Here is a 26,151-nt window from a genome sequence, read left to right on the forward strand (position 1 = left end):
ACTTTGGGAAAGAGCTTGGCAGTTCTTTAAGGAATAAAACATACACCTACCATGTGATTCAGTCATTCTACCTCCTTAATATTTACTCAAGAGAAAAGAAAGCCTATGTCCATATAAAGATTTGTACCCAAACGTTCATATCAGCTTTATTTTTAATAGCCAAAAACCAGAAACAACCTAAACGTCCATCAACAAGTGAATGGATAAACAAATTGTGGCACATCCATATAATGGAATATTAGCAAGAAAGGGGAGTAAACTGTTGATACACACAACAACATGGATGAATCTCAAAATAATTACGTTGAGTGAAAGAAGCCAGAAAAAAAAAATACGAGTACATACTTAACGACTCTGTAAACTCTAGAAGATGCAATCTAATCTATAGTGACAGAAAGTAGATAAGGGGTTGCCTGAGGGTGGGGAGTGTTGGGTGACAGGGAGGAAAAAGAGGGAGGAATTACAACAAGGCATGAGACAGCTTTTCAGGACAATTGATATACTCACTACTTGATTGTGGTGACAGATTCACAGGTGTGTATATATACATATATATATGTCTAAACTTATCAAATTTTACTCTTTAAATATATTCAGTTTATTGTGTGTCAACTTACTTCAATAAAAGCGTTTTTAAAAGGGGGAAATAACAAAAGAAGTTGTCACGGTAATCTAAGTGAACAATGACAGTGGCTTGGATGAGAGTTAAAAGTGGAGATGGAGATACATGGTAAGATTTAGAATATATGTATTTCTGGGCCAGCCCCGTGGCTTAGTGGTTAAGTGCACACGCTCCGCTGCTGGTGGCCCGGGCTCGGATCCTGGGTGCGCACCGACGCACCGCTTCTCTGGCCATGCTGAGGCCGCATCCCACATACAGCAACTAGAAGGATGTGCAGCTATGACATACAACTATCTACTGGGGCTTTGGGGGGAAAATAAATAAATAAATAAAATCTTAAAAAAAAAAAAGAATATATGTATTTCTTTTCTCTTGAGTAAATACTAAGGATGTAGAATGACTGGATCATATGGTAAGTATATGTATATGTAGTGATGAGAAAACTTGTTGATGTATTGAATGGAAAAAAAAAAGAAATCAGAAACCTCTTCATCTGGAATCTGAACAACTGTGTGGATGGTAGGGCCATTTCCTGAGATGGGGAAGACCAGGGAGTAGGGATGTATAAGAGAATATTCATCCCATAATTCTTTGTGATAGTGGGGAAACAAAGGCAAATCATGTGTCCCTCATTAAGAGAATGGATACATAAAATGGAGACTATGTAGCAGCTAAAAGGATGAACTACACATACATACTGCAACACGAATAGGTCTCAAAAACATAATGCTAGGGGCCGGCTCCATGGCATAGTGGTTAAGTGCGCACGCTCCACTGCTGGCGGCCTGGGTTGGATCCCGGCGTGGACCAGTGCACCGCTTGTCAGGCCATACTGTGGTGGCGTCCCATATACAGTGGAGGAAGATGGGCATGGATGTTAGCTCAGGGCCAGTCTTCCTCAGCAAACAGAGGAGGATTGGCACGGATGTTAGCGCAGGGCTGATCTTCCTCACAAAAAAATAAAAAAAACAATGCAAGTGGAAAAAGTAAAATGGTGAGATACATAGACAAAAATCAATTAAATACGAAACAAATGAAGAAGAAAACTACATATTTTATAAGGATACAAACAAGCTCATGGAATATGTCAAACATCAAAGCATATTCCTGTGGAGGAAAGATGAGTGGTAGTGAGGATACAAGAAGAAGACGAAGGTAAATAGAACATGAGAGGCATATAAGGACTGATGAAGATGTGACCCCATGAACTGAAGAGTTTGCTGAACTCTAATCACTGTACCCGAGGTCCAAAAAATTATTTAAGTATAATAAAATAACAAAAAACAAAATGGACCAAAGTCCACGTTTTTGTTACATTAAAAGGATTCTACAATATTGCTATTTTTACTTTTCCTACTAAGCCCTCAGATATTATGTAGCTATGACCTCTATGGAGGTTTTTCCCTCTCTGGATTTTCTTCATTCTCATTTTGTTACTGCTCTTTTGTTATCTTTAATAAATGTCTATTCCAAACACTTCGTCTTAGGTAAGTTTAGTCTACAGTGTTCACCAAAGGGATCAGAAAGGGAGTGCAAGTGCTGAGAGAAAACTTTTGGTTTCTAGTTTTACCAAACTTCATTTCACTAGGCAAGGTAAATGAATTGAGTCAATAACTGACCCTAGCTCCCAATAAATACGTTTAAGGAATAAATAAATGACGAGGAAATAAGCTATTTCTAACGAAATTTGTTTAAGGGAGACAAAGCAGTGAAGAACTAGACCCAATTCTGATGACACGTGGTGAAAATCCTTACCAGAGGACTGAACCCTAGTCACAGAGGAGAGCTGTACACATCCTGACTGTTAGGGGAGAATTGAGGAGACTACTGTACTGCTTTGTTTCTTTCTGAATAAGTAAATGAGATCATACGCTCCAGAGCAGCCAAGCCATGGCCCAAGGGGAATCACTATCATGACATCCTTGACCAAGTGGGAGTCACTGCCATCACATCCATAGCCAAGAGACACCCCTCGGCCCCAGAACCAAAGGTAGGAGATCCTAAGGGGATGGGAGTTTGTTTCCACTACTTCTTCTACTAACATTCTATCTAGATTAAGCTGGCCCTTTGCCTTTTGAGAGTCAGCTATTGAATGCTCAGAAGGATGGGGTTAGGGAGGAGGAGGATATACTGTTTCTTGCCGTTAATTCCTCTAATTAACTCGTGGGGTAACCAAAACAACTAGAATAAGAACTTATAAATTCTTATATTTTACTAATCCATTTATTTATTTAATATTCACTGATACAAGCACTATTTTAGGTGTCTGAGATACAATGGTGGATAGGACAGTCCATGTCCTAAAAAACTACAAAAGAGAAAGACAAGTAAACAGATTACAATTCAGTGTCATCAACTGTACAGAATTATGGTCCCCTTCATTACTCCCTCCTACATGTTTAAACAGCATCTTCCCTCTTTATCTATGTCCAAACCCTACTAAAGAGAAATAATAACGTTTTTCTCATTTTTGAGGCATTCGTGCCTAAAATAATTTGAGGATCAACCACATAAACTGCTTCTGTAAATTTTCCTCTATAAAAACGCCTTATCAAATAGACCACTGTTGTAAAACCAACATGCAAATCACACATTCACAACATGGAAAAAATATAGTCACACATTGTTTTATTCCACCACATCTATGCATATTCAGAAAAACTAAATTCAGTCTAGGCTAGGTCTCTAGTAAGTGTGAAGAGCTGAGAAGCAGAAAGCACCACCCTGCTCTCATCCACTTTCTGCAGCTATTTTCTCACCATTCACATTATTCTTTAGAATAAGGTTTTATCTGCAAAGGGCAACTGTGAGGATAAAAATATATTATCAGAGAAAATAACATGTCAAACCATTAATGCACATAAAAACCCTCTAGTACATTAGCAATAGTATATATTTGCACAGATTTCATTAGATCAGCTGAGAATATTACATCGAAAAGGTACATTTTTGACGGAGATGGTGGGGGCGGGGATGAAGGAAGTAGCATTAGTCACTAGAGGGAGAAATTCCAAAAACAAGCTTTATCTACGTTACAAATTTGCCTAGATCTGGTCTTTAAACCGTTAAGATAATATCTAAACACTCCCAAGAGAGTCCAGCAATAAACCATCAACCCTGGGGAAGCTGTGTTAATCTTACATCCAATGCCATATCCTAGAAGGTTCAGCATTCACTATACATATGCTCATGGCTATTCCAACACCCAGAGGCCAGCTGCCCCTTTATAGGGAGCCATATGACAGATCTGACCATCCGTCAAAGTCTGATCTTCTTACAGATGCATTGTAAAAGAACTTCACAGCTAGAGGCTTGGAGACCATTTTTGCCGATGGTACCACAATTCTGTACCGGGCTGTTTGAAAGAATCCTGTAAGAATCAGAAAAAGTCAATCACTTAAGGTAACATGCAGAGTAAAGGAGTTGTAAGCATGAAGGAATAAAAACGGAGCAAATTCTTTCTCCTTTTTCAGGCCCCACTTCTCTCAGCTCCCAAAACAGCAGAACAATAACAATTGCTAATTTCCCTCTCATTAAAATGCCATTCTATTTTTTTTTTTGCCCTTATCCACTGTTCATTTACTTCCTTTTTCCCAATTTCCTTTCCTCCCCTCTCCATCTGCTATCTTTCATCTACTTCCCCAGCGACGTAATTTTTCTGTCCCTTTTCTTCTCTCTCTCTTTTTCTCTTTTTTGAAGTCCCTTACTTTGAGAAGTTTAGAGCTGATCCATCTTCCCACCTCCAGCCAGAACTGTTCCTCAAACCAATCCAGTAAAAATCCTCATCGAGGAAACTTTTGAACAGGCTCTAAGGGAGAGATTGAAGATGATGAAAAAAGGTAAGAAAGATACAGAAAATCAAAGAAGAGACTCAGTGTCACAGTCAAACAATTCTTCCTTACACCCTCTCTCATCACCATTAGTATGGACTGCATGTTTGTGTCCCCCCAAAACCTGCATGTTGAAGCTCTAACCTCCAATGTGATGGTATTTAGAGGTGGGGCCTTTGGGAGGTAGTTCAGTGTAGATGAGGTCATGAGGGTGGAGCCCTCACTAATAATGGGATCAGTGTCCCCATCAGAAGAAGAGAACATAGCTCAATCTCTCTCCATGGTGTGAGGACACAGTAAGAAGGGGGCTGTCTGCAAGCCAGGAAGAAAGTTTTCACCAGGAACGGAATCTGCTGGCACCTTGATCTTGGACTTCCCAGCCTCCAGAACTGTGAGACATAAATGTCTGTGGTTTAAGCCACCCAGCCTATGGTACTTGTTATAGCAGTCCGAGCCAACTAAACAACCACCTACTCCAATTAACGAATCTCTCTTTTAAATTCCAATTCTAGAGATTTGTTGACTGCAAAGTGGAACGCTTCCTAGAATGGAGCTTCATGTCTATAGCTGCATTCTTAGAACATGACAGATAAGATAAATATTACATCTCTACCTTTCATGGCAACTTCCTCCTTCACTGGATGGAGCAATAACTTTGAAAGAAAAAAAGCTAAATACCGCTGTGGAAGCAGTCAGGTTTCTCACTATCATTAAATATATAAATTGTTATTAAGCCTGTAGCAATACACTTGGCTTTTTCCCACTAAATTCTCATTTTCCAAGTCCTCGTCAATCTTGCGTATGACAAGAATAAAAAATCAGTTCTTAAAGAAACGAGCTTAAGGTAAAGTTAAGTTGGCTATACCCGTGCTACCCACTATAAAGGATAAATCCCAGAAGATAAATTTTGTTGTAGAATTTGGTATTAGTGCAACGAATTTTTTGTTATATTTTTCAATAAATGAAATACCACCTCAGATTCGAAAATTGCTTTTGTTACAGAGAGTTTCATTGTGTTGTTGAAGTTTCGATGTGATGTTAATGGTGACAAGTATTGTGTTTGTTCATGAACAAGAAAGACAAAATTATAAGTCTGAAGACCAAAAAATCAATGGAAAACAGTTATATATAAAATAAAAAGCTCAATGTTTGTATCTGTTTTAGAGTATGAATGAATATTTAAAGGTATTCACATATACATATGTGTCTCAGATACCAAAGCCTCCAGTTTACATGGGTTGGGCAAGTATAAATGTGCACAGTAGCATTGCTGGACATTGATAACTGACGTCTCTGTGTGTCCAGCAAATACTGCATGTATAATTAATGAGATAATTGCCTGGCATTGTCTCTTTACTCTATTTCTTCTTATCCAATTCTCTGAAGTCACTACAAATACCTTGTGAAAGAAAATGGAAAACTAATAAGAAAGCATTCAAATTGTTTCTCTGTTCCTTCTCTTTTGTTCTCAGGAATCTTGTTTCTTAGTGTCTTTGTGTGGTTGCTTGGTTGGTTTGGTTTTCTCTGAGTTAGAGCTTGATCTGATAAATGTTAAAGAAAAAGACCATAACTGTTCCCATGAGCACATATTTCCTGACTGATCATTTGTCTCAAGGCTTCTTCCTGTGCTAATGCTTTGAGATAATCCGCCATTTCATCTGGCAGTGGTCATCACACAGAGCATGGTATTCTCAAGTTCAATGAACTTGCTTTGATCTCTCTCTTCTCTCTCTAAACTTCCCTCCTTTGGAGGAACAGAAGCTCAAAAAAGGGCAGTGATATGTTACTTCACAGTAATTTAGTGGTAGGACTTGGACTAGAACCCAAGGCCTCAGCATGTCCCCCACTGTGACAGTCCATCCCTCTGTAACTCATGTCTCTCTTTAAACTGCACTTACTCGAGCCCTGAAGAAATCGTCAGACTTCTAGGACGTGCCAAGAGACATGCACATTCAGCAAGCTAAGAGACTGTACATTCCCTTTGATAAACCAGGCTAAGATGACATCTTAGACAAATATTATAACGCTGGATTCCAGCATTAGTTACAAAGTTGTATCAGGGAGAGTCCTGGTATTGCCCCAGCACAGGCTCATGAATGGATAAGAATGTCTATTGAAGCTAGTACATCTTGTTTCTCGTTATACCTAAGGTCATATATCCTAGAACCTGGGCATTTTGCTAGAAAAGAGAGAGCCAAGACGGCAGAGTACTCCTGGATTTCCCTCACTCAATCTGAAAGACCTCCTCTAGAAGTTTTTGAAAATCAAAGAAAACTATTTTCTTCTTCAAGTTTCAGGAAAAAATATTTTTAAGCCTCCTAACTTTGTTCTAAGGTAACACATTTTTGTTCATTTAAACATATCAATATTTTCTAACAACAGCTTAAATCATTGAATACCTGTGGAAGAAAATACTCTTTTTTATCCAGGAACTACTAAGAAAGTAGTGAAATTCCAACTCTCTGTAATTATTATTACACCATCAGATGTCCCATTTGATGTCATTGTTTTTATTCCACTCCAGGAAGATGGTTGCTAAAGAGTAGGAATTCAGGGACTCTGCTCTTAACTATGTCTCTGGACTAGCTCCCTTTATCTACCTGGAGACTTTCACGGGCATGGATAAAGAGTGTCTCTTCCAAAGTCAAGACAAGCATAAAGCCTCTTTGCACTCCCAGTAAAGACACTAAAGGAGCTGTCTTGGTCAGTTTGGGCTGCCATAACATGTTACCATAGACCGGGTGACTTAAGAATGGACATTTATCTCTCATAGCTCTGGAGGCTGGGAAGTCCAAGATCAAGGTGCTGGCAGATCTGGTGTCTGGTGAGAGCCTGCTTCCTGGTTTGCAGATGGGTGTCTTCTCGTTGTATCCTCACATGGCAGAGAGCAGAGAGAGGCAAGCTCTCTCATGTCGCTTCTTATAAGGGCCCCACCCTCATGATCTAATTATCTCCCAAAGGCCCCATCCCCAAATACCATCACATTGAAGATTAGGGTTTCAACATATGAATTTTGGAAAGACACAAACATACAGTCCATAAGAGATACAGAACAAGTCTTTTGTGCTATTTCTCATGATCAGAATAACCTATATTTTCTCTTGGATTTCGTTTGGAATTGGATTCCAATCCTGGGATTGGATTTTAATCCTAGTTTCCATTAAGGACACATGGTTGTAGTAGCTTCTAGATGAAGCATTTGAAAAATCAGTACAACTTGTTTATCAACACATCCTTCCCAAATATTCTATCTCCTGTGATAGTTTTGTTCTCTCAGGGTAGAGTTTCCAGAAAACAATCATGTCTTACATTTGTACGGTACTTCAAGGCTTACAAAATCCTTTTGTATTCATTCCTAATTTGATTTGAAATGCTGGATGTGCAGTATGGCATTTAGGAAAACAAAACAAAACCAATGTACTGGAATCTACCACCATCTCTGTCCCTGCTATCTGAAGATGAACAAATGGCTTCATCTGGCTGACCCTCAGTTGCCTTATGAGGATTTAGCTCAGATATTCTCTAAGATTTTTTCCAGTTATAAAATGCCCGACAACCCTGGAAGGTAGACAAACATCATCCTCATTTTATAGATAAGAAAACATGCTCACGTGGGTGAAAGGGCTTACCCAAGGCTCCTTATTGAATAAGCACCTAAGTTTTCTCTCCCAGTGCCAAACTTTTGCATTACATCCAGCTTTTCTCTTCTAGTGTAAATAAGATCATATTGTGCCCCTGATTAATGCTTTCCAATGGTTTCCCCTTTCACATAGAATAAAATCTGAAATCCTCACTATGTATTACAGGGTCTTACATGATCTACCCCGTGCCAACCATTTATTCACTCACTAGGTTCCAGTCTTCCCCTAGATTTTCACATGACTGTCATTCAGGCCTAGGCCTCGACTCAAATGTTACCTGCTCAGAGAGGCCTTCCTTAATTGGCCAATCTAAAATAATACCTACATTCACTATTAGAGCATACTGTTTCATTTTGTTCAAAGCACATATTGTCATATTTATTTGTTTACTTGTTTGTTGTCTTTCTCTCCTCTTACTAAAATACAAGTACTGGGCCTGGTCCCGTGGCTTAGTGGTTAAGTTCGCGCACTCCGCTGCTGGCGGCCCGGGTTCGGATCCCAGGCGCACACCGACGCACCGCTTCTCCAGCCATGCTCAGGCCGCGTCCCACATACAGCAACTAGAAGGATGTGCAATTATGACATACAACTATCTACTGGAGCCTTGGGGGGGAAAAAAAAAGGAGGAGGATTGGCCATAGATGTTAGCTCAGAGCCGGTCTTCCTCAGCAAAAAGAGGAGGATTAGCATGGATGTTAGCTCAGGGCTGATCTTCCTCACAAAAAATAAATAAATAAATAAATAAATAAATAAATAAATAAATAAATAAAATACAAGTGCTATAATAGCAATAACTCTTGCTTACTACTGTATCCCCAGCACCTAGAAAAATATATGAAATTATGTTCAATAATATTTTTAGAATTAAAGAACATAGAGTCAAGTCTTACGCTGCAAGAGGCTAAATCCTTTTGAACACAAACTCTGCATTTTTTACTTTACCCACATCAAGTTCTTCACTGTGCAGGTTGTGGGTAGGGAGGTAGACTGAAGAGAAGAGGTAGGGTAAGATAGATGAATGACGCCCTAATTCAAGAGAGCTTGAAACCTTTCACACATTTCTTAACCAACTTACTTAAAAGGATTATTTAAATGAGGAAGAAATGAGTTTTTCCTCATTTCTCCAGTGAAATTATAAGAAAAATAGTCCATTTCTTTCTTCCTGTCATTTCAAGGGTATGAATGGCAGCTAATAAAGCACAGAAATGGATAAAGACTTTCTCAGAAACCTCAGTGAGAGGCTGAAGAGCTGGGATTGGAGAATGCCCACATGCAAACTCCAATGCTGCACTTACTGACTACAGTCAAGACCCACACAATTCTAAGTTACATGATCAGGCCAGTTTACTACTCACTGGGGAGGCTGGATAGTGAAAATCTTCCGTGTCACTTTCACTTGAAAATCTTCCCACTTGGAAGAAGCCTTTAAAATCAGATGCAATTACCTATGTTCTATGTACTTACAGATAGTATGTGTGTCTGTGTGTCTGTGTGTGTGTGTGAGTGTAAAGCAGCATAAATGTATAAGGAAGGGTGTTAACTCAGAACTCTTCTCCTCCAGAGAGGGTGTGAACTAGAGCACTTAGGTGTTATGTCACCTTAGAGTTTGTAACATTTGGTTGTATTTTAGAGAGAAAAAATGCAAAATCTAAAAGCAAGATGAATATAGAAAACAAACAAATGAAATCAGGTACATTTTTTCTTTCCTTTTCCTTTTTTTAAGGTCAATATGTATACCTTACACACACACACACACACACACACACACACACACACACGCTTTTGCAGGTAATATTTTTAAATTGTAATTAAAATATTATTAAGGCATAGAAAATACTCCTTCAACTTTCAAAATCAACTTGGTTTATGTGATACATCCAAGGTAGTTCATGGAGGAAAACCTGTAATATGTCAAAGCTATGAAATTGGTTTATATCTTTTGATTTTGATTTGGTTATATCTTTTGATTTTCATATAAATATGCTTATAGCTGCATATAAATTGGAAATAAGTAAAATTTTGTCTAAGAATATGAAAGTAGTTAAGCAATAATAGGAAATAGAGAATTTTTAAAAAATTATCTAGAATAATTTTTTTTTATAATTTTATTTATTTATTTATTTTTCCCCCAAAGCTCCAGTAGATAGTTGTATATCATAGTTGCACATCCTTCTAGTTGCTGTATGTGGGACATGGCCTCACCATGGCCGGAGAAGTGGCGCGTCGGTGCGCACCCGGGATCCGAACCCGGGCCGCCAGCAGCGGAGCGCGCACACTTAACCGCTAAGCCACGAGGCCGGCCCTAGAATAATTTAATGTTTGGGAAAAATAGGAATGAAATAATGCTATGTGATAAAAGCAGCACACAAACACAGGCTGTCCTAAAAGCCTAAAAACATAGGATAAATGTATCTTTAAATACTATGTCTGTTATATTTTCAAATAATATCATTAATATATTTTTCTTCAAGCTCCAGACACCTTTTCAGGTGAAGTAGTTAAAACAATGGATGTAGTTATTAATTTGAATAAAGTACACACTACAAAGCACCCAAAGTCTAAAATCAATTAGAATCCATTGCTTTAAATTTAAAGGTATTTCACCTGAAAACATTTCTGGAGGTTGAATAAAAACACATTGAGCATATTACTTGAAAATGTATCTAAGGTACTGTTTAAAAATAAGTTTATCTTATGTTTCCAAACTTTTCAGATACCCTGTAGTATGTAAACATTGATTAATATCATATATAGATATGTAGATACATTAAGAGATTTCAAAGAGAAATTTGATAGGCTACAAATTACTACAGTTTAATATTGATACAAATTTTCCTGGTAATTTTGTGTATGTGTACAATACTAAAAGCAAATAAGACTTGCTCTGTAAATGACAGCACTGTCTTTAAAAGATAGTGAGGGCCGGCCCCGTGGCTTAGTGGTTAAGTGAGTGCGCTCCACTGCTGGCGACCCGGGTTCGGATCCCGGGCTCGCACCGACGCGCTGCTTCTCTGGCCATGCTGAGGCCACATCCCACATACAGCAACTAGAAGGATGTGCAGCTATGACACACAACTATCTACTGGGGCTTTGGGGGGAAAAAATAAATAAATAAAATCTTTAAAAAAAAAAAAAAAGATAGTGAAAAGTTGCCCATCAACAGATGAATGGATAAACAAAATGTGGTATATCCATACAATGGAATATTATTCAGCCATAAAAAGGAATGAAATTCTGATACATGCTACAGCACGGATAAAGCTTGAAAATGTGCTAAGTGAAATAAGCCAGATACAAAAGGATGTAATAGTCAAATTCAGAGAGAGACAAAAGGTAGAACAGTAGTCACCGGGGCTAGGGAAAGGAGTGGAGGTGGGTTATTGTTTAGTGGATACAGAGTTTCAGTTTGGGATGATGAAAATATTCTAGAGATGAATAGTGGTGATGATCTCAAAACAACGTGAATGTACTTAATGCCACTTAATTGTACACTTGAAAATGGCTAAAATGGTAAATTTTATGTTATGAATATTTTACCACAATTTTTTAAAAAGTTAAAGAAAGAAAAAGATAGTGAAAGATATCCTAACCTATCTCCCACACCTCTTTTGATGTGAAGGTTATACTGGCTGTTTGACCTGCTTATGAAGGAAGGGTGACAAAAGACACTCTACCAGACTACAAAGACCTCCAGAGTAAAATAATTCTCCTACCATCTACCCTGTGTTTCCAGACATTTCTTTCAATCTTCTGACAAATCACTTCAGATTTCCTCATAAGAGAAATACTCAATTCAACAAGTGAAATTTACTCTGTGATATATATTTTACTGAAATTTCATGTCTTAGGAGACAGAAGAGAAAAACAAAAGTTATTTTGACTTTTAGCTTTATTCTGAGTGACAAGGAGATTAGTTAAAGTGGAAAGAAGAAAAACTAAAATTAAGCGATTCCTACTATGTTAAAGGAACTTACACATAGATTTTCTTATTTAATATTCATAATAATTGTGGAAAGTTTTTTCACCACTTTGTACATGAGGAAAATGAGAGTCAAAGAGGTTAAGAAAATTGCTGAAGTTCACACAGCTGGTAAGCAATGTAGTAAAACCAAACTCAGGAGTGTCTGAAACTAAGCCCTTTTCATTACCTGATTCTACTTTAAAATATGGGGAAAAGTGACCATGTTACCATGGTGTTTGCACTGCGGAATCCAAAGAGGGAAATCTGGGGTATAATTAGATGTAAACCCGAAATACAAGAAAAATCAATATCAAAAGTTCAAGGAGAAGACAAGGACAACCCCAAAGTCATAAACTCTAATAGGGAAGATGGCTGAAGTTGAAAGAGAGGTTGTTAAAACAACAAAGTATGAGGATATATCCTCAAATTATGATAATGAGGAAGAAAGATGTTATGGTTGAGGAGCATCAGGATAGATTTAAGGAAACCAAGGTATTTCCACAGGGAATTCTCTAGTTAAGATAGATTTTAGAATAACACACTAACAACTATAAGAAACAAAGGCTGGGGCCGTCCCGGTGGCATAGTGGTCAATTTTGTGCACTCCACTTTGGCAGCCCGGGGTTCGCAGTTTCGGATCCCAGGCCTGGACCTAGATACCACTCATCAAGCCATGCTGTGGCAACATCTCACATACAAAATAGAGGAAGATGGGCACAGATGTTAGCTCAGGGCTAATCTTCCTCAGCAAAAAGAGGAATATTGGCAATGGATGTTAGCTCAGGGGCCACTCTTCCTCACCAAAAACAAAAAAAAACAAATGCTAACATCTAAAATTGAGCTTTGTGAACAAAAATAACAACAAAAATCAAGAATTTGAATATATCTAAAGATCTAAAGAACAACAAAGGGCAGATGCTATAATGTAAACAGAAAACAGGAAATAACAGAGCAATTCAATTTCTATTTTGTTTTTATTTTCTTAAAAATAAAATAAATCTTGGAGTCCAAGATAGAAAACAGAGACAAGTGAGCATCTCACTATTTTAAACATATTTAAATATATTAAATCCCAAAGGCCATAAAGTGTACATTCCAGATTTTCAAATTCAATTTCAATTCATACATATGGAAAAGTAAAGGCACTAGAAGACAATTAACAGGAAAAGTTATCTCACTTTTCAACGTGCACAAGATGGATTCTGGAAGCTGTCAAATACAATATTTCTGTAAATGACTTTAAAAGTGGGCTGAAGTGGAGCTTAAAATCTGGCTATGAAAAAGAAAGACTGGCTCTGACAGATCTATAGCCTTGAATTCATTCATTAACTCTTCTGAATTTTATTCACTCCTCAGTGAAATGGAGATGTTGAGTTCTATTTTGTAGGCTATGCTGTCAAGATTAATATACATAAAATACCTGACACACAGCAGGTACTCAATACATGGTAGTTTCTATGATTATTATTATATACTTTGGTATAACTGATCTAAGATAGAGGTGGACTAGACATGTATCTTACTGAAAGACTATTTAACTACATGAGAGGGATACTTCCTATAGCCTTGCAGCCTCCAGCATACACCAACCTAATTCCCTAGCAGTATTCTCCACCAGTGGCATGCCAGTTTGAAAAACTTCAGTTTGAATAGATCCATAGGCTCTTTTGGTAGCTGTTCAGACCTAAAGATCATACTAGGAATATCAAGCATATCTTAAAATAGTATACAAATCTTGCCTTGAGAATCAAAGAAGAACACCACCAGTACAAGAGGCTCAGCAGATCAGATATAAGTCAAGTTGGTTCTACAGAATCTGACAACGGCTGAGAGCAAGAAAAAGAATTAGGCCAGAGAACCAAGCAAGATTCCCCAGGAATGTCAGAAGCAAAACTTACCTGTGGTAACCATTAAATCTATCAGCAATATTCTATCCTTTCCAGTCCTGACTTGAACTAAGGGACCTTAAGAGGAAATAAACAAGTTTTGGAAATGTAGCCAATCTAACTGTTCTGCTTACTCAATAGTAGCGACAGGACTCAGGGAAAGTAAAGAAAGAAAGGAAAGGAAAATTCTCTCTAATACTACTCCATTCCTCTGGGACACCTCAGAGAAACACAAATGTCCCCAATTCCCGGATATTCTGTGTCTTAGCCCTTTTCCTCCTCATCTCTGGATCACACCATGCAATTTATAGTAGCTGCTACACCACAGTCCTCTGCAGTGCTGTCTTGCATTATGACTCACTACTCTGTTGATCAGTATTTGCTCAGCAATGTTTCAAGCTCTTCACTCACTTCTGCTATTGACTTCAGTCAGCTCAAGTCCTCAGACACAGCTATATCAGAATGTGAATGAGAGTTGCTGCAAAACCGTCCAGAAAGCAAGGTTATTATCAGCAGATGACATAAAACCAAGATTTCATATGTCTAATGAATAAACCCCAACACATTCTGCACCTACTTTAGGGACGGTCTAAAGGAAAAGTAAGTCACAGAGGTGGACTGATCTAGAGTTAGAGTCTATGCAGAATTTCAAAGGAATGAGTATTGCTTTTTCAGAAAACAAGAATCTAGATGCTTTAATCTTTTCTTAAAATAGGGAGTTATAAAATTAAGGTTCTATATGTTCTCCCCAACTGCTTTAGAGTAGTTACATCTCTAAATTTCCCCAAGGGATGTTAATTTGTTAGTTGCTGTTAGATGTTGATGTTAAGTTGAATTCTTAATAAACTCTTTTCTGTGACTTGATTCTAATCAAAAAAGAATACATAAAGCAATATCAAAACACGAAAATCAGCATGAAATTGGCACTAAAAACCTAACTAGGATTTCTTATTTTCTTTGTATACGTTGTTTACATTGACAAGTTAGAATTTGACTGATTTTTGTACCAGGTTACCTCAGGTTGTCAATTCCTTGTATTAACTTGAGATGCTGCAGGATTAACAAAGAGCTCTCCTCCAGGAGACTGCTGGGTGGACAGGAAGGATCTGAGAGCCCTGTGCAAAGGGAGCTCACCAGCAAAGAGTTTAGGATCTCTCTCTCTCTCTCTCTCTCTCACACACACACACACACACACACACACACACACACACACATACAGAGTTTCCTCCTTCTTTCCCAACTTTCTGGAACTGTTTTGTCTTCATGCCCCCTCCTCCACCCCAATTGTTTCCTAGCCTGGAACTTAACTGGATTCCAATGAATGAAGGAAAAAGGAAAAAGATTAAAAGAAGGCATTTAATCCCTTGCGTGGTCTCTTTGTCACCAGGCTATCTCTCTTCCCCTCCCTCCCCTTCCACCAGCTCTTGTGTAAGAGTCTGCTACCTCCTTGTTGTTGGACACGTATGTTTCTGGATCTACTGCATCTTTTAATTAGACCCATATTTCTGGTCTAATTCCTCTCTGTAATGCTCACCTCCTTCTACCTCCAACACACACACATACACACATACATGCCTATGCAAACATCTAGGTTTACATTTTCTAAACGTTTGCATTTACCATTTCCTGGTTGTCTGTAAACGTAAGGAGATGTGAGTCTCTGGATAAGCAGAGCTCCAGACTGGAATTCCAGTCCTTTTTCTCCACTGAGAAGTAGTAACAATGGTCACCATACTTCATCCAGAGGTCTGGGCAGCTAGGACAGCTGGCACAAGTGGAGGGCTTGGAACCTAGAAAGGAAAAGTACCTGATTCACATCTTTATGGACTTCTCAGTCTTGGGGCTGAAATGGGAGCTAAAATGGAATACGGCCGTCCCAACGTCTTCCCTGCCCCACCACCTCTCGGATCAAGGTTTAGAGAAATTCACAACAATGTGTCAGGAAGGGGAAATTTTACCCCTTCTCTTCTTCGTTCTTTTGGCTGATTAAATCTAAATGACATAAGGCAGATTAACAGGAGAAAATCAAATTTAATTACATATGTACAGGAAATCCACATTAACATGAGAGATTCCAAAAACAGTCAGGCAAAATGAGGCATATTTATCATTCTAGACTAAGGAGAAGGGGAAGAGTCTGGGATTTCAAAGGGAAGGAAGGCAATTCACAGGAAGAATGAAAAGAGTAAATGTTCAGTAAACGAATGTTTGCTGGGCCATCCAAAAACAATGGGACACAGAGAGGACTTTGGGCAAAGAGGCCTTGCTAGGTTGCCCCGTCTACCACACTTAGTTCATGTTAAACTATAGTTATCTATGGTGATATCTCCCTTCCTGGAACAGGTCCTCTATCTAAAGTCTTTTAGGCAGTTAGGGGGAAATGCAAAGGTTCTTCCTGAGACTTCTGGGTCTTGATTGTTTTCAGGTCAAAATAATCTGCATGCCAGAGTGGCACATCTTGGGGCAATTCGTTCTGAACCCCTACTTATGCATGGCTTCAAATTAAATGCCCACACAATGTCCAACTCCATCAATACTACTATACATTTCACTCAGCAAGGATGTGACTATGACTGAAGGAGCGGGGAAGGAAATGGGTACAATCTTGCTGAGGACTGCAGAGAGAGTATATTGCTTATGCTAGGATTTTTACGCACATGTGGTATACATAACAGATAAAATAACTGTGCATGTGCAGGATATGCATCAGTGTAATTTTTATATGGGCTCAGTGCATACATTGTGTAACTGCATAATATACATTGCTTAAATCAGGCAGAATCCTTCAGAATGCCCAACCTCACCCTGACACCCCATAATAGTGCAGAAGAAAAGGACAGAAGCTAAAAAGAGAAACTTAACTAGAATGAAAGGTCGTTTGGGTTTTTTTTTTTTTAACCACAAATATGATTGTGTATCATCATTGGAAATTGGTCAAAAGACTTATACTTCAGCAGAAACAATGCACTTAGATATCAAAAAAAAGGATTTTCTGACAGAGAAGGGTATCAGATGCTAAAGTGAAAAGTGATACAATTCTCCTCACTGAGCTCTTTTAAATACAGAACATTCTTATTCCTTTAAAATGGTTGGATTATAGTTCTGCGAAAATGAAAGGGAATGGTTTACGCTTTCGAGGTAATTTCAACCAAGATTCTGTTTTTCTATTGATTTTCTACTTCCATGAAACATTTTTGTATAAACTCACCATAAGCACAATTCCACAATAGGAAAGTACGAGCCATTATATCAAGTGAGCACATGTGTAGATATATAATTGCAGAATAGATTGTATATCTATTCTAGATTTGGTAGTTAAAAATGGGGAAAGTAGTCCTTTTTACTGTAAAGATTAGACAACTTTTCTATGGGAAGGCCTGGCATGCGACCAATATAGGGTTCAGGAGACCAAGTTATAAAGTTGGCACCTGATCGATTTGTGCTTTTTCCACACAACTGTGATGTTACCCAGCCTGTATTAGAAATTACCAACTTCCCTAGAAGTCTCTTTCTGTCAAAAGTAGGACTTGGGTCTGAGGTAGAGGTCCTAGGGCTGAACCCTTAGAATCCTAATGAATAAAGTCTGTATAGCGTCTCACTAACAATCATCCTCAGATAACACAAACCTAAATTAGGACTCTGGATTGTGAAACAATACACTGAGGGCCCTCTGGATCATCATATTTAAGGACCTAGAAGAACTAAATCTAGAAATTCTCTAAATGGGAAAAAAAAAAACCAGAATATGTTTAATTCAACTATATCTATTATGTGAAAAGCTAAACACAATTAATATTATAATCATAATTTGATTATCACGATGGATATGGTAGTGGGTAGAAAAATGTTTATGACACAACATGAAATTAAAAAGTAATATACAAAATTATGAGCACACTATGACCAGAACTATACCCAGACTTACTTAAAAAAAAAAAGAAAGGTAAGGGCCGGCCCCGTGGCGTAGTGGTTAAGTGTGCGCATTCTGCTGCTGGCAGCCCGGGTTTGGATCACGGGCACTCCCTGACACACCGCGTGTCAAGCCATGCTGTGGCGGCGTCCCACATAAAGTGGAGGAAGATGGGCCGGATATTAGTACAGGGCCAGTCTTCCTCAGCAAAAAGGGGAGGATTGGCAGATGTTAGCTCAGGACTGATCTTCCTCGCAAAAAAGAAAAAAAGGAAGAAAGGTGAGGGAGATTTTAGAGGACTTGATTGAAATTCTGTTAAAACAATAAATACTTACACAAATGCATGTACCCAAAGACTAGGAGACTATACCCAGGAAATGTTGTTGTGCATAACTGGTGATTTATTTTGCTGGAATTATTTTCCATTTCTCAAATTTTCTGTTATGTTACGTTGCTTTTATAACACAAATTTTGGTTTCAGTTAGCACTTACCCTGGCACAGAATCCATTGGGATAGCAGCAAACTTGCTAGAATGGCACTCAGAAGCCCCAAAGCTACTGCCACATGGCAAGAGAGAGGGGACCTGGAAGAAGCTGCAAGAACAGAATTCAAAGCAAAATTCTGATCAGACTGAAAGCTGAAGGAAGAAAAGTCAGGGAAGGATATCTGGGATCTTGAAGCAGTTTTGCCTAGTGGGAACTGAACCGCGGCCCTGAAGACTCCACCCACATCTTCATCAAGGAATATACTATATTTATCAAGTTAAGGATACCTTTTTCCTTTGGAAATGTGGCTTATACAGTCTCACGCTTTAGTGGTGAGAATATAAATTGGTACAACCTCTTTGGAGGACAATTTGGCGATGTCTACCAAAATTGCAAAGGCATTTGCCCCTTGACTCAGCAATTTCTCTTTGAAAAATCTTCTACAGATATTCACATGTGCAAAATGTCGTATTTATAAGGCAATTCACGGCAACAATATTTGTAGGAGGAAAAGATTGAATTCAACTTAAATGTCTGTCAATAAAAGACCAGTCAAATACATTCTGATATATACATAAAGTGAATATGCAGCTTCTAACAAAGATTAGGGGAAAAAAACAAAAAAAAAAATGCTTTTTTTAGTGGGGGGTGGCCTTGTGGTGTAGTGGTTGAGTTCACGTGCTCCACTTTGGCAGCCTGGGGTCCATGGGTTTGGATCCCCGGCGTGGACCTACATACCACTCATAGGGCCATGCAGTGGCAGAGTCCTATATACAAAAAAATATAGGAAGATTGGCACAGGTGTTGGTTCGGGGACAATATTCCTCAAGCAGAAAGAGGAAGATTGGCAACGGACGTTAGCTCAGGGCCAATCTTCCTCACACACACACACACAAACACAAAAATGCTTTTTTTTACAGACATGGAATGACTTTCAAGACATATAGTTAAAGAAATATTCTCCAGAACAATGTATACTATACACAAGAATCTGACAACATTGTTTGACTCTGCAGAGGGGAAATAAATCAATGAGGACAGAGACAGGAGGGAGACTTTTTACCTCATTTTTTTTTGTACCTTTTGAATTTTGAACCACGTGATGTATTACCTATTCAAAATTTAAATAAATAAAATTTAAAAGAAAATGAAATAAGCTTTATCTCAGAAGTGCTTTGTAAACTGTCGTTATTGGAAGAGTAATGAATTTAGGTTGATACCATGTTTACAGATGGACACTACTTCATATTAACTCTGTTGCATAAACCTACACCTAAGAATGCTATTTGTTTTTTTGTTTGGAAAATTGAAATATTTTTTACCCAAACTTTTATTTCAAAATCAAAGCAGTCTCATAGTCTGATAGTATACAAGTTATGTGTGAAGAGCAAACATCTATAAAGTAAGATATTTAAGTTCTAATTTTGACTACTTTATGTTGTAACCTTTAATTTGGAAATTGGAAAATTAATTCTGTCTCTCTGGGCCTCACTTTCCTATTTAAATTTTAGATAAATCATCCTGTGGATATGTGTATGTAGCTATGAAGCATTCTGAACTTCTCAAAAGAAAGAAGTTCATAATGAGAAATACCTTTAAAATGAGAGAGTTCTGAACGATAAATATTAGGACTGATAAATTCAAAAACACTAGGTTTCTAGTGACATAAGAAAATACATTTGCACTATAGAAGAACATTTAATGAAATGAATGTTGATTTTAGATGTTATGCTAAATGGAAAAAAGGTATTAAAACATAATAGTATTTGTATAACCACAATCGGATTCAAAAAATTAAGTGAAATTTAAAAAATATTTTTTAATTTACTTAAAAAATATACACATTAAAAGCCACTTAGTGGAGTACATACAGCAGAGTCAGCACAGAAAGCCAAAAATATATCAAAATAGTAACAGTGATGATCACCATGTTATAAAATCACTAGTGATTTTTTTCTTATATGTGCTCTCATAGTTTCCCTAATTTCTATAATGAGCATGTAATACTTTTGAAAAAGATTTTTAACGTCATTTTAAAGCTCCCAGTCTATTTTCCCTTTCCCAAGTAGAGCACCCTGCAAAGCTAGGGTAGGAATGAACACACCGGCAATAAATAAGAATGTGCAATGTGCACTGTACATAAGTAAAAACCCACTTACCTAGAAATCAAAATAATTATACTCAAGTTCCAACTTATCACCGGGTGTGTGACCTTGCACTTCCTTTGTACATTCCTTTTGACTTAATAATTCTATCCCTTAAAAATTAGCACAGACATAATCCAAAAGAAGGAAAAATATGTACAAATAAAATGTCCAGGGAGCGGCCCAGTGGCGTAGAGGTTAAGTTCACATGCTCCGCTACAGCAGTCCAGGGGTTTGGATCCTGGGCCCGGACCTACATACCGCTCATCAAGCCATGCTGAGGCAGCATCGCACATGGAGCAATTAGAAGGATGTGCAACTATGACATACAACTATCTACTGGGGCTTTGGGGAGGAAAAAGGAAAAAAGGAGGAGGATTGGCAACACATGTTAGCTCAGGGCCAATCTTCCTCAAAAAGAAAAATGTCCAATGCTGTGTAATTTATGGTAATAGAAATAAATCTAGATATCCAAGTATACTGGAATGATTTAGCAAATTATGGCAATGCTTTCAAAGGATGAGACTAAAAATTATAATAATAAGGCTATGTAGCAAAAAGAGAGAAAGCTATGGAGCTTACATAACTTACGGGAGTTTACTCCAAACATTACTAAAGAGATAAAGCTCTCCCAATAAAGCTCTTGCAGTAGTTCAGGAGTAACAAAGAATAACAGAATTGCCCTAGCTTGGGTTTCATAGATGAGATCATAGAAGTAAATGGTTAGAAAAGAATTTACCTGAGACCTAAGATCGGATCCTCGACCATATACCAAATTTTCATATTCCAACTCTGGACTTCAAACTGAACCAAAAGTATTTCCTCAAATTACCCTCCATTTTTCTACATCCTCTACCCCAAACTTGTTTTACCTCCCATTCATCCCTTAGCCTATGGTCACTATGCACAATTTTCCATACTGACTTGGTTAACTTACCTTTTTGCTGTGGTCTGGAGTCATTCTGGGCCTGGGGTGTGGTAGAAAACTCTAATACGGAATAAATAGAATTATCAGTCATCTCCATCTAAAATCTTTCACATTCAGTTGAGAGAGTAAAATTATAGAAGTGTGAGGAGATGTGCGTCAGTCAGGAAACACCCCAATCTCTAAACTGCTGGCAGGAAACTTGAAGGTTTGTTTGAAAAAAATGGTCCAGCATGACAAAAACAGAAGTAATTTTTCAGGAAATGATTCAAATTCTGGGACTGCCTATAGAAAGAAATATTCTAAATTATGATTTTTTTTGGCCTCATCATATTCTCTAGATGATCATTAAATATATATTGAATTGATTCCCCATCGCACCTAATTCTATCAAGCAAGGAAAGTTGCTCTTAAGTCCAGCAATTTCAATTATGGAAACTGGAATAAAAATAAGAGTGGTTCCTCGCTATGAATTTATCTCAGATTTTATATTTGCTTTGTTGCCTTTTGAGAAAATAGATGCATACCAAATGGGACTGATTTCACTGTTTCTTGGACTTTTGGGGTAGTGATATGTGATAGAGAAATGGATTGTTGGCTGCATGCGCATGGAATCGTGAGAGAAATGGACTATTGCCCAGATCTGTGTTTTGTGAATATGCTGTACCCCTGTGTTCCCCCAAACATCCTCTCATTGTGCTCTAATCTTTACCCTTCACGGTGTCAAAAATTCCATTACATGTTCTCTCTTCATTCTCTTATTTGCAAAGACAACTATATAGGGGAACAAATAAAATAAGTATATACTAAAGTGTTAGTAATTTATTTCTAATAGGTGAAAGGTTAATAAAACCTTAAAGTAAGGAACACAGAAAGGAAATTGAAACTCTGCGAATAGATAGGCTCACTAAGATAGAATGTATCAAGATAGAAGAGTGGAAAGAGAAGAAAAACAGGGAAAGCATATTAATAAAAACTAATATAGTTCTGTTTTCACCCATGACAGACGGATACTGGACTTGACCTCCAGCCAAAAAACTATACATGACAAAATATAGGAGGCAACTGCTTAGGCACAGAACAACAGACAGCACCATGATCCTTGAGAGAACAGAACACACAAAGGAGAGCACTACGATCACCCTGGCATGCTACCTAGGGCCACTTTCTGGCACAAAACAAGAAAATGAATCCTAAACAGAGCAGCAGTCTCACTAAGCTGAGGAGGCGGAGATCCAAGTTTTGAGCTGCGTACATGCCTGGAATTTGCAGGGCAGGGTAACTGACAAGAGAGAGCTGCACAGAGAGAGGTGTTCAAAAGGCTGCTTGGGAAGTCATCGTAGGTCCTCGGTTAACAGTTAGGCTGTACAGACAGAGGACATGATTTTGCAAGTCTCAGCTGAGACGTCCCCCTGCAGGGCTGACAGCTGAAGACTGACACCAAGGGTGGTGCAGTGCTGACCAGCTTGAACAAAGAAACAAAGCAAAGCTTGACAGAACCAAACAGACCCACCAGTAATTTAGCTGCCTATAAGAACAAATTTTGATGCCCTTGAAAGGAAGACAACATAAACAAAATGTGGTCTATACATACAATGCAATACTATCCAGCCTTCAAAAGAAAGGAAATCCTGTCACATTCCACCACATGGATGAACCTTGAAGACATTACACTAAATGAATTAAGCCCATCACAACAAGACAAATACTCTATGATTCCACTTATATGAGGTATCTAAAGTAGCCAAATTCACGGAAACGGAAGATAGAATAGTGGTTGCCAGGGGCCAGGAAGAGAGAAAAATGGAGAGTTCTTTAATGATTATAGAGTTTCAGTTTTGCAGGAGGAAAAACTTCTGAAGATACGTGGTATGAAAATTTGAATATACTTGTATTAGTCTGCTTAGGCTGCCATAACAAAATACCATAGACTGGGTGGCTTAAACAACAGAAATCCATTTTCTCATAGTTCTGGACACTGGAAGTCCAAGACTGAGGTGCCTGCAGGGTTGGTGCCTGGTGAGGACTCCCACCTTGGCTTACAGTAGCCACCTTCTCACTATGGGCTCACATGGCCTTTCCTCAGTCTTGTGTGCAGGAAGAGAGAGAGCAAGCGAGCTCTCTGGTATCTCTTCTTATAAGGACACTTATACTATCAGATCAAGACCCAACCGCTATGACCTCATTTAACTTTAATTACTTCCTTAGAGGTCCTATCTCGAAATATAGCCACATTGGAGGTTAGGGCTTCAACATATGAATTTAGGAGTAGGAAGGGACACAAATATTCAAATATTCAGTCCATAACAATACTTGACACTAAGGAACTGTACTTAAAAATGGTTAAGATGTTTTAAAAAAGAAAAAAAAAAAAGGAAGGCAACATAGGAACCCAGACTCCTTGAGGAAATGACTAATTCTAGGGCCAGGGCAGGAAAAGTACAAGATGAGCCTGGAGCATCTTTTAGTCTCTTAGTGCTAGAAAATAAGGATGTACTGAGAAACAAAACCAAAAAAAGATGAGGGCATGTCGGAAGGACACAGGAACCAACCTGAAAACGCTCCCAATGGCCATAAATGAAACAATTAGAGCAAAAAAATAAATAATAGTATTGGATTATAACCCAGGAATTTAAAAAAATCTATGAATCCATACTGATTTCTTTTTATTTAAACATATTTAAGGTGTACAATGTGAAGTTTTGATTTATATATTTTAAATACATTTATAAATATATTTAAGGTGTACAATGTGAAGTTTGATTTTATTTATTTTTTTTAATTTTTTATTTTATTTATTTATTTTTCCCCCCAAAGCCCCAGTAGATAGTTGTATGTCATAGCTGCACATCCTTCTAGTTGCTGTATGAGGGATGTGGCCTCAGCATGGCCGGAGAAGCGGTGCGTCGGTGGGCGCCCGGGATCGGAACCTGGGCCGCCGGCAGCGGAGCGCGCGCACCCAACTGATAAGCCACGGGGCCGGCCCTGAAGTTTGATTTTAATTTGACATTGTGAAATGATTACTACACTGAAACTAATTAACATATCCATCACCTCCAGTATTTAGTATTTTGTGTGTGTGGTGAGAACATTTGAAATCTACTCTCTTAGCAAATTTCAAGCATGTAATACATTATTATTAAATATAGCCACCATGCTGCACATTAGGTCTCCAGAACTTATTCATCTTATAACTGAAAATTTATACCCTTTGATCAATATCTCCCCTTTTCCCCCACCCACCAGCCTCTGGTAATGACCTTTCTACTCTCTGTTACTATGAGTTTGACCTTTTTTTTTTTAGATTCCACATAGTGAGATCACATGAAATTTGTCTTTCTGTGTCTGTCTTATTTCACTTAGACAATGTCCTCATTGCAAATGGCAGGATTTCCATTTTTCATTATATATATATATATATATATATATATCTCACATTTTCTTTATCCATGCGTCTGTCAACAGACACTAAGGTTGTTTCCATATCATGGTTACTGTGAATAATGCTGCAATGAACATGGTAGTGCAGATATCTCTTTGAAACAGTGATTTTATTTCCTTTGGATATATACCCAGAAGTGGGATTGCGGGAACATATGGTAGCTCTATTTTTAATTTTTTGAGGGGCCTCCATACTGTTTTCCATAGTGGCTGGACCAATTTATATTCCCATTCATTTCAATGATTGTTTCCTTCACTGTGCAGAAACTAATTTGACATGGTCCCACTTTTTTATTTTTGCTTCTGTTGCCTGTGCTTTTGATGTACATTCCAAAAAATCATTGCCAAGACCAATGCCAAGGAGATTTTCCCTATGTTTTCTATTGGGAGTTGTACAGTTTCGGGTCTTACTTTCAAGTTTTTAATCCATTTTGGGTTGTTTTTGTGCATGGTGTAAGAAAAGGGTCCAATTTCATTCTTTCACATGTGGATATCCAGTTTTCCTAAGATCATTTATTAAGAGACTATCCTTTCCACATTGTATATTTTTGACGCCTTTGTCAGAAATTAGTTGACTGTATATATATGGGAAATGAAATGATGCCGGCAAAATGAAACTGTTGTTCCTACCCTTTTTGTGTGGTTATTCCCAAGTTTTTTTCTCTACTGTGTTGCTGATGCCTCTTAAGTGAACTCCTGAGATCTCCCAGAGCTATTTTCATTGTGGACAGCTATGTAATTATTGTTCTTTGTGGGGGGATGGAGGCTGGGGTCTCCCACTCTGCCCTCATGGTGATGTCACTCCTCTGAATCCATACTGATTTCAATAAATGATTGAATAAATAAATAAATGGGGAAGAAGTTATAAATTTTCCTTACAGAGATTCCAAATAAGATATGCACTACTCCCCCCTCATGATGTGCAATTTAATTTTCCTCCCCTCACACATTAACAAGACTTAATGACTTACTTCCAAAGAATAACGTATGGATAAGGGAAAACAGTAACTTTACAGTGGAGAAACCTGGAAAACACAAACTTAACCCTATGAACAGGGTTAAACACGTGAACCACCAGCGATGTCTTGTTGATATCATGTTCCCCAAATATCATGCATGAAAAAGGCAGCTAACCACTATGGTATATTTCATGAAAACCATAACCTCAGGCTATACATGGAAAAAAATCAGATAACTTCAAATTGAGAGGTATTATACTAAATATCTGATCAGTACTCTTCAAATATATCAAGGTCAGAAAAATAAAAAAATACTGAGAAAGTATCACAGCCCAGAGAAGACAAA

General features: G+C 38.0%; 1 protein-coding gene across 2 annotated transcripts in view; it reads right to left on the reverse strand.

The window, feature by feature from the left end:
* Window positions 1-2,837: 2,837 nt before the first annotated feature.
* KLRG1 (killer cell lectin like receptor G1) overlaps window positions 2,838-26,151 on the reverse strand; it is a 38,157-nt gene continuing 14,843 nt past the window's right edge. Inside the window, exons 2-6 of one of the 2 annotated variants that reach the window (XM_058558841.1) lie at window positions 21,418-21,468; window positions 18,343-18,444; window positions 15,561-15,730; window positions 4,330-4,430; window positions 2,838-3,992 (exon numbers count right to left, since the gene is read on the reverse strand). In XM_058558841.1, the coding sequence (XP_058414824.1) occupies window positions 3,881-3,992; window positions 4,330-4,430; window positions 15,561-15,680 (333 nt within the window). In that variant the 5' untranslated portion in view covers window positions 15,681-15,730; window positions 18,343-18,444; window positions 21,418-21,468 and the 3' untranslated portion in view covers window positions 2,838-3,880. Of the gene's footprint in view, window positions 3,993-4,329; window positions 4,431-15,560; window positions 15,731-18,342; window positions 18,445-21,417; window positions 21,610-26,151 lie in introns of those variants that run through there. The other variant, XM_058558840.1, reaches the window with a different exon arrangement.

This window comes from Diceros bicornis, chromosome 17 (genome assembly GCF_020826845.1).
Source record: "Diceros bicornis minor isolate mBicDic1 chromosome 17, mDicBic1.mat.cur, whole genome shotgun sequence".
NCBI classification, from domain to species: Eukaryota; Metazoa; Chordata; class Mammalia; order Perissodactyla; family Rhinocerotidae; genus Diceros; species Diceros bicornis.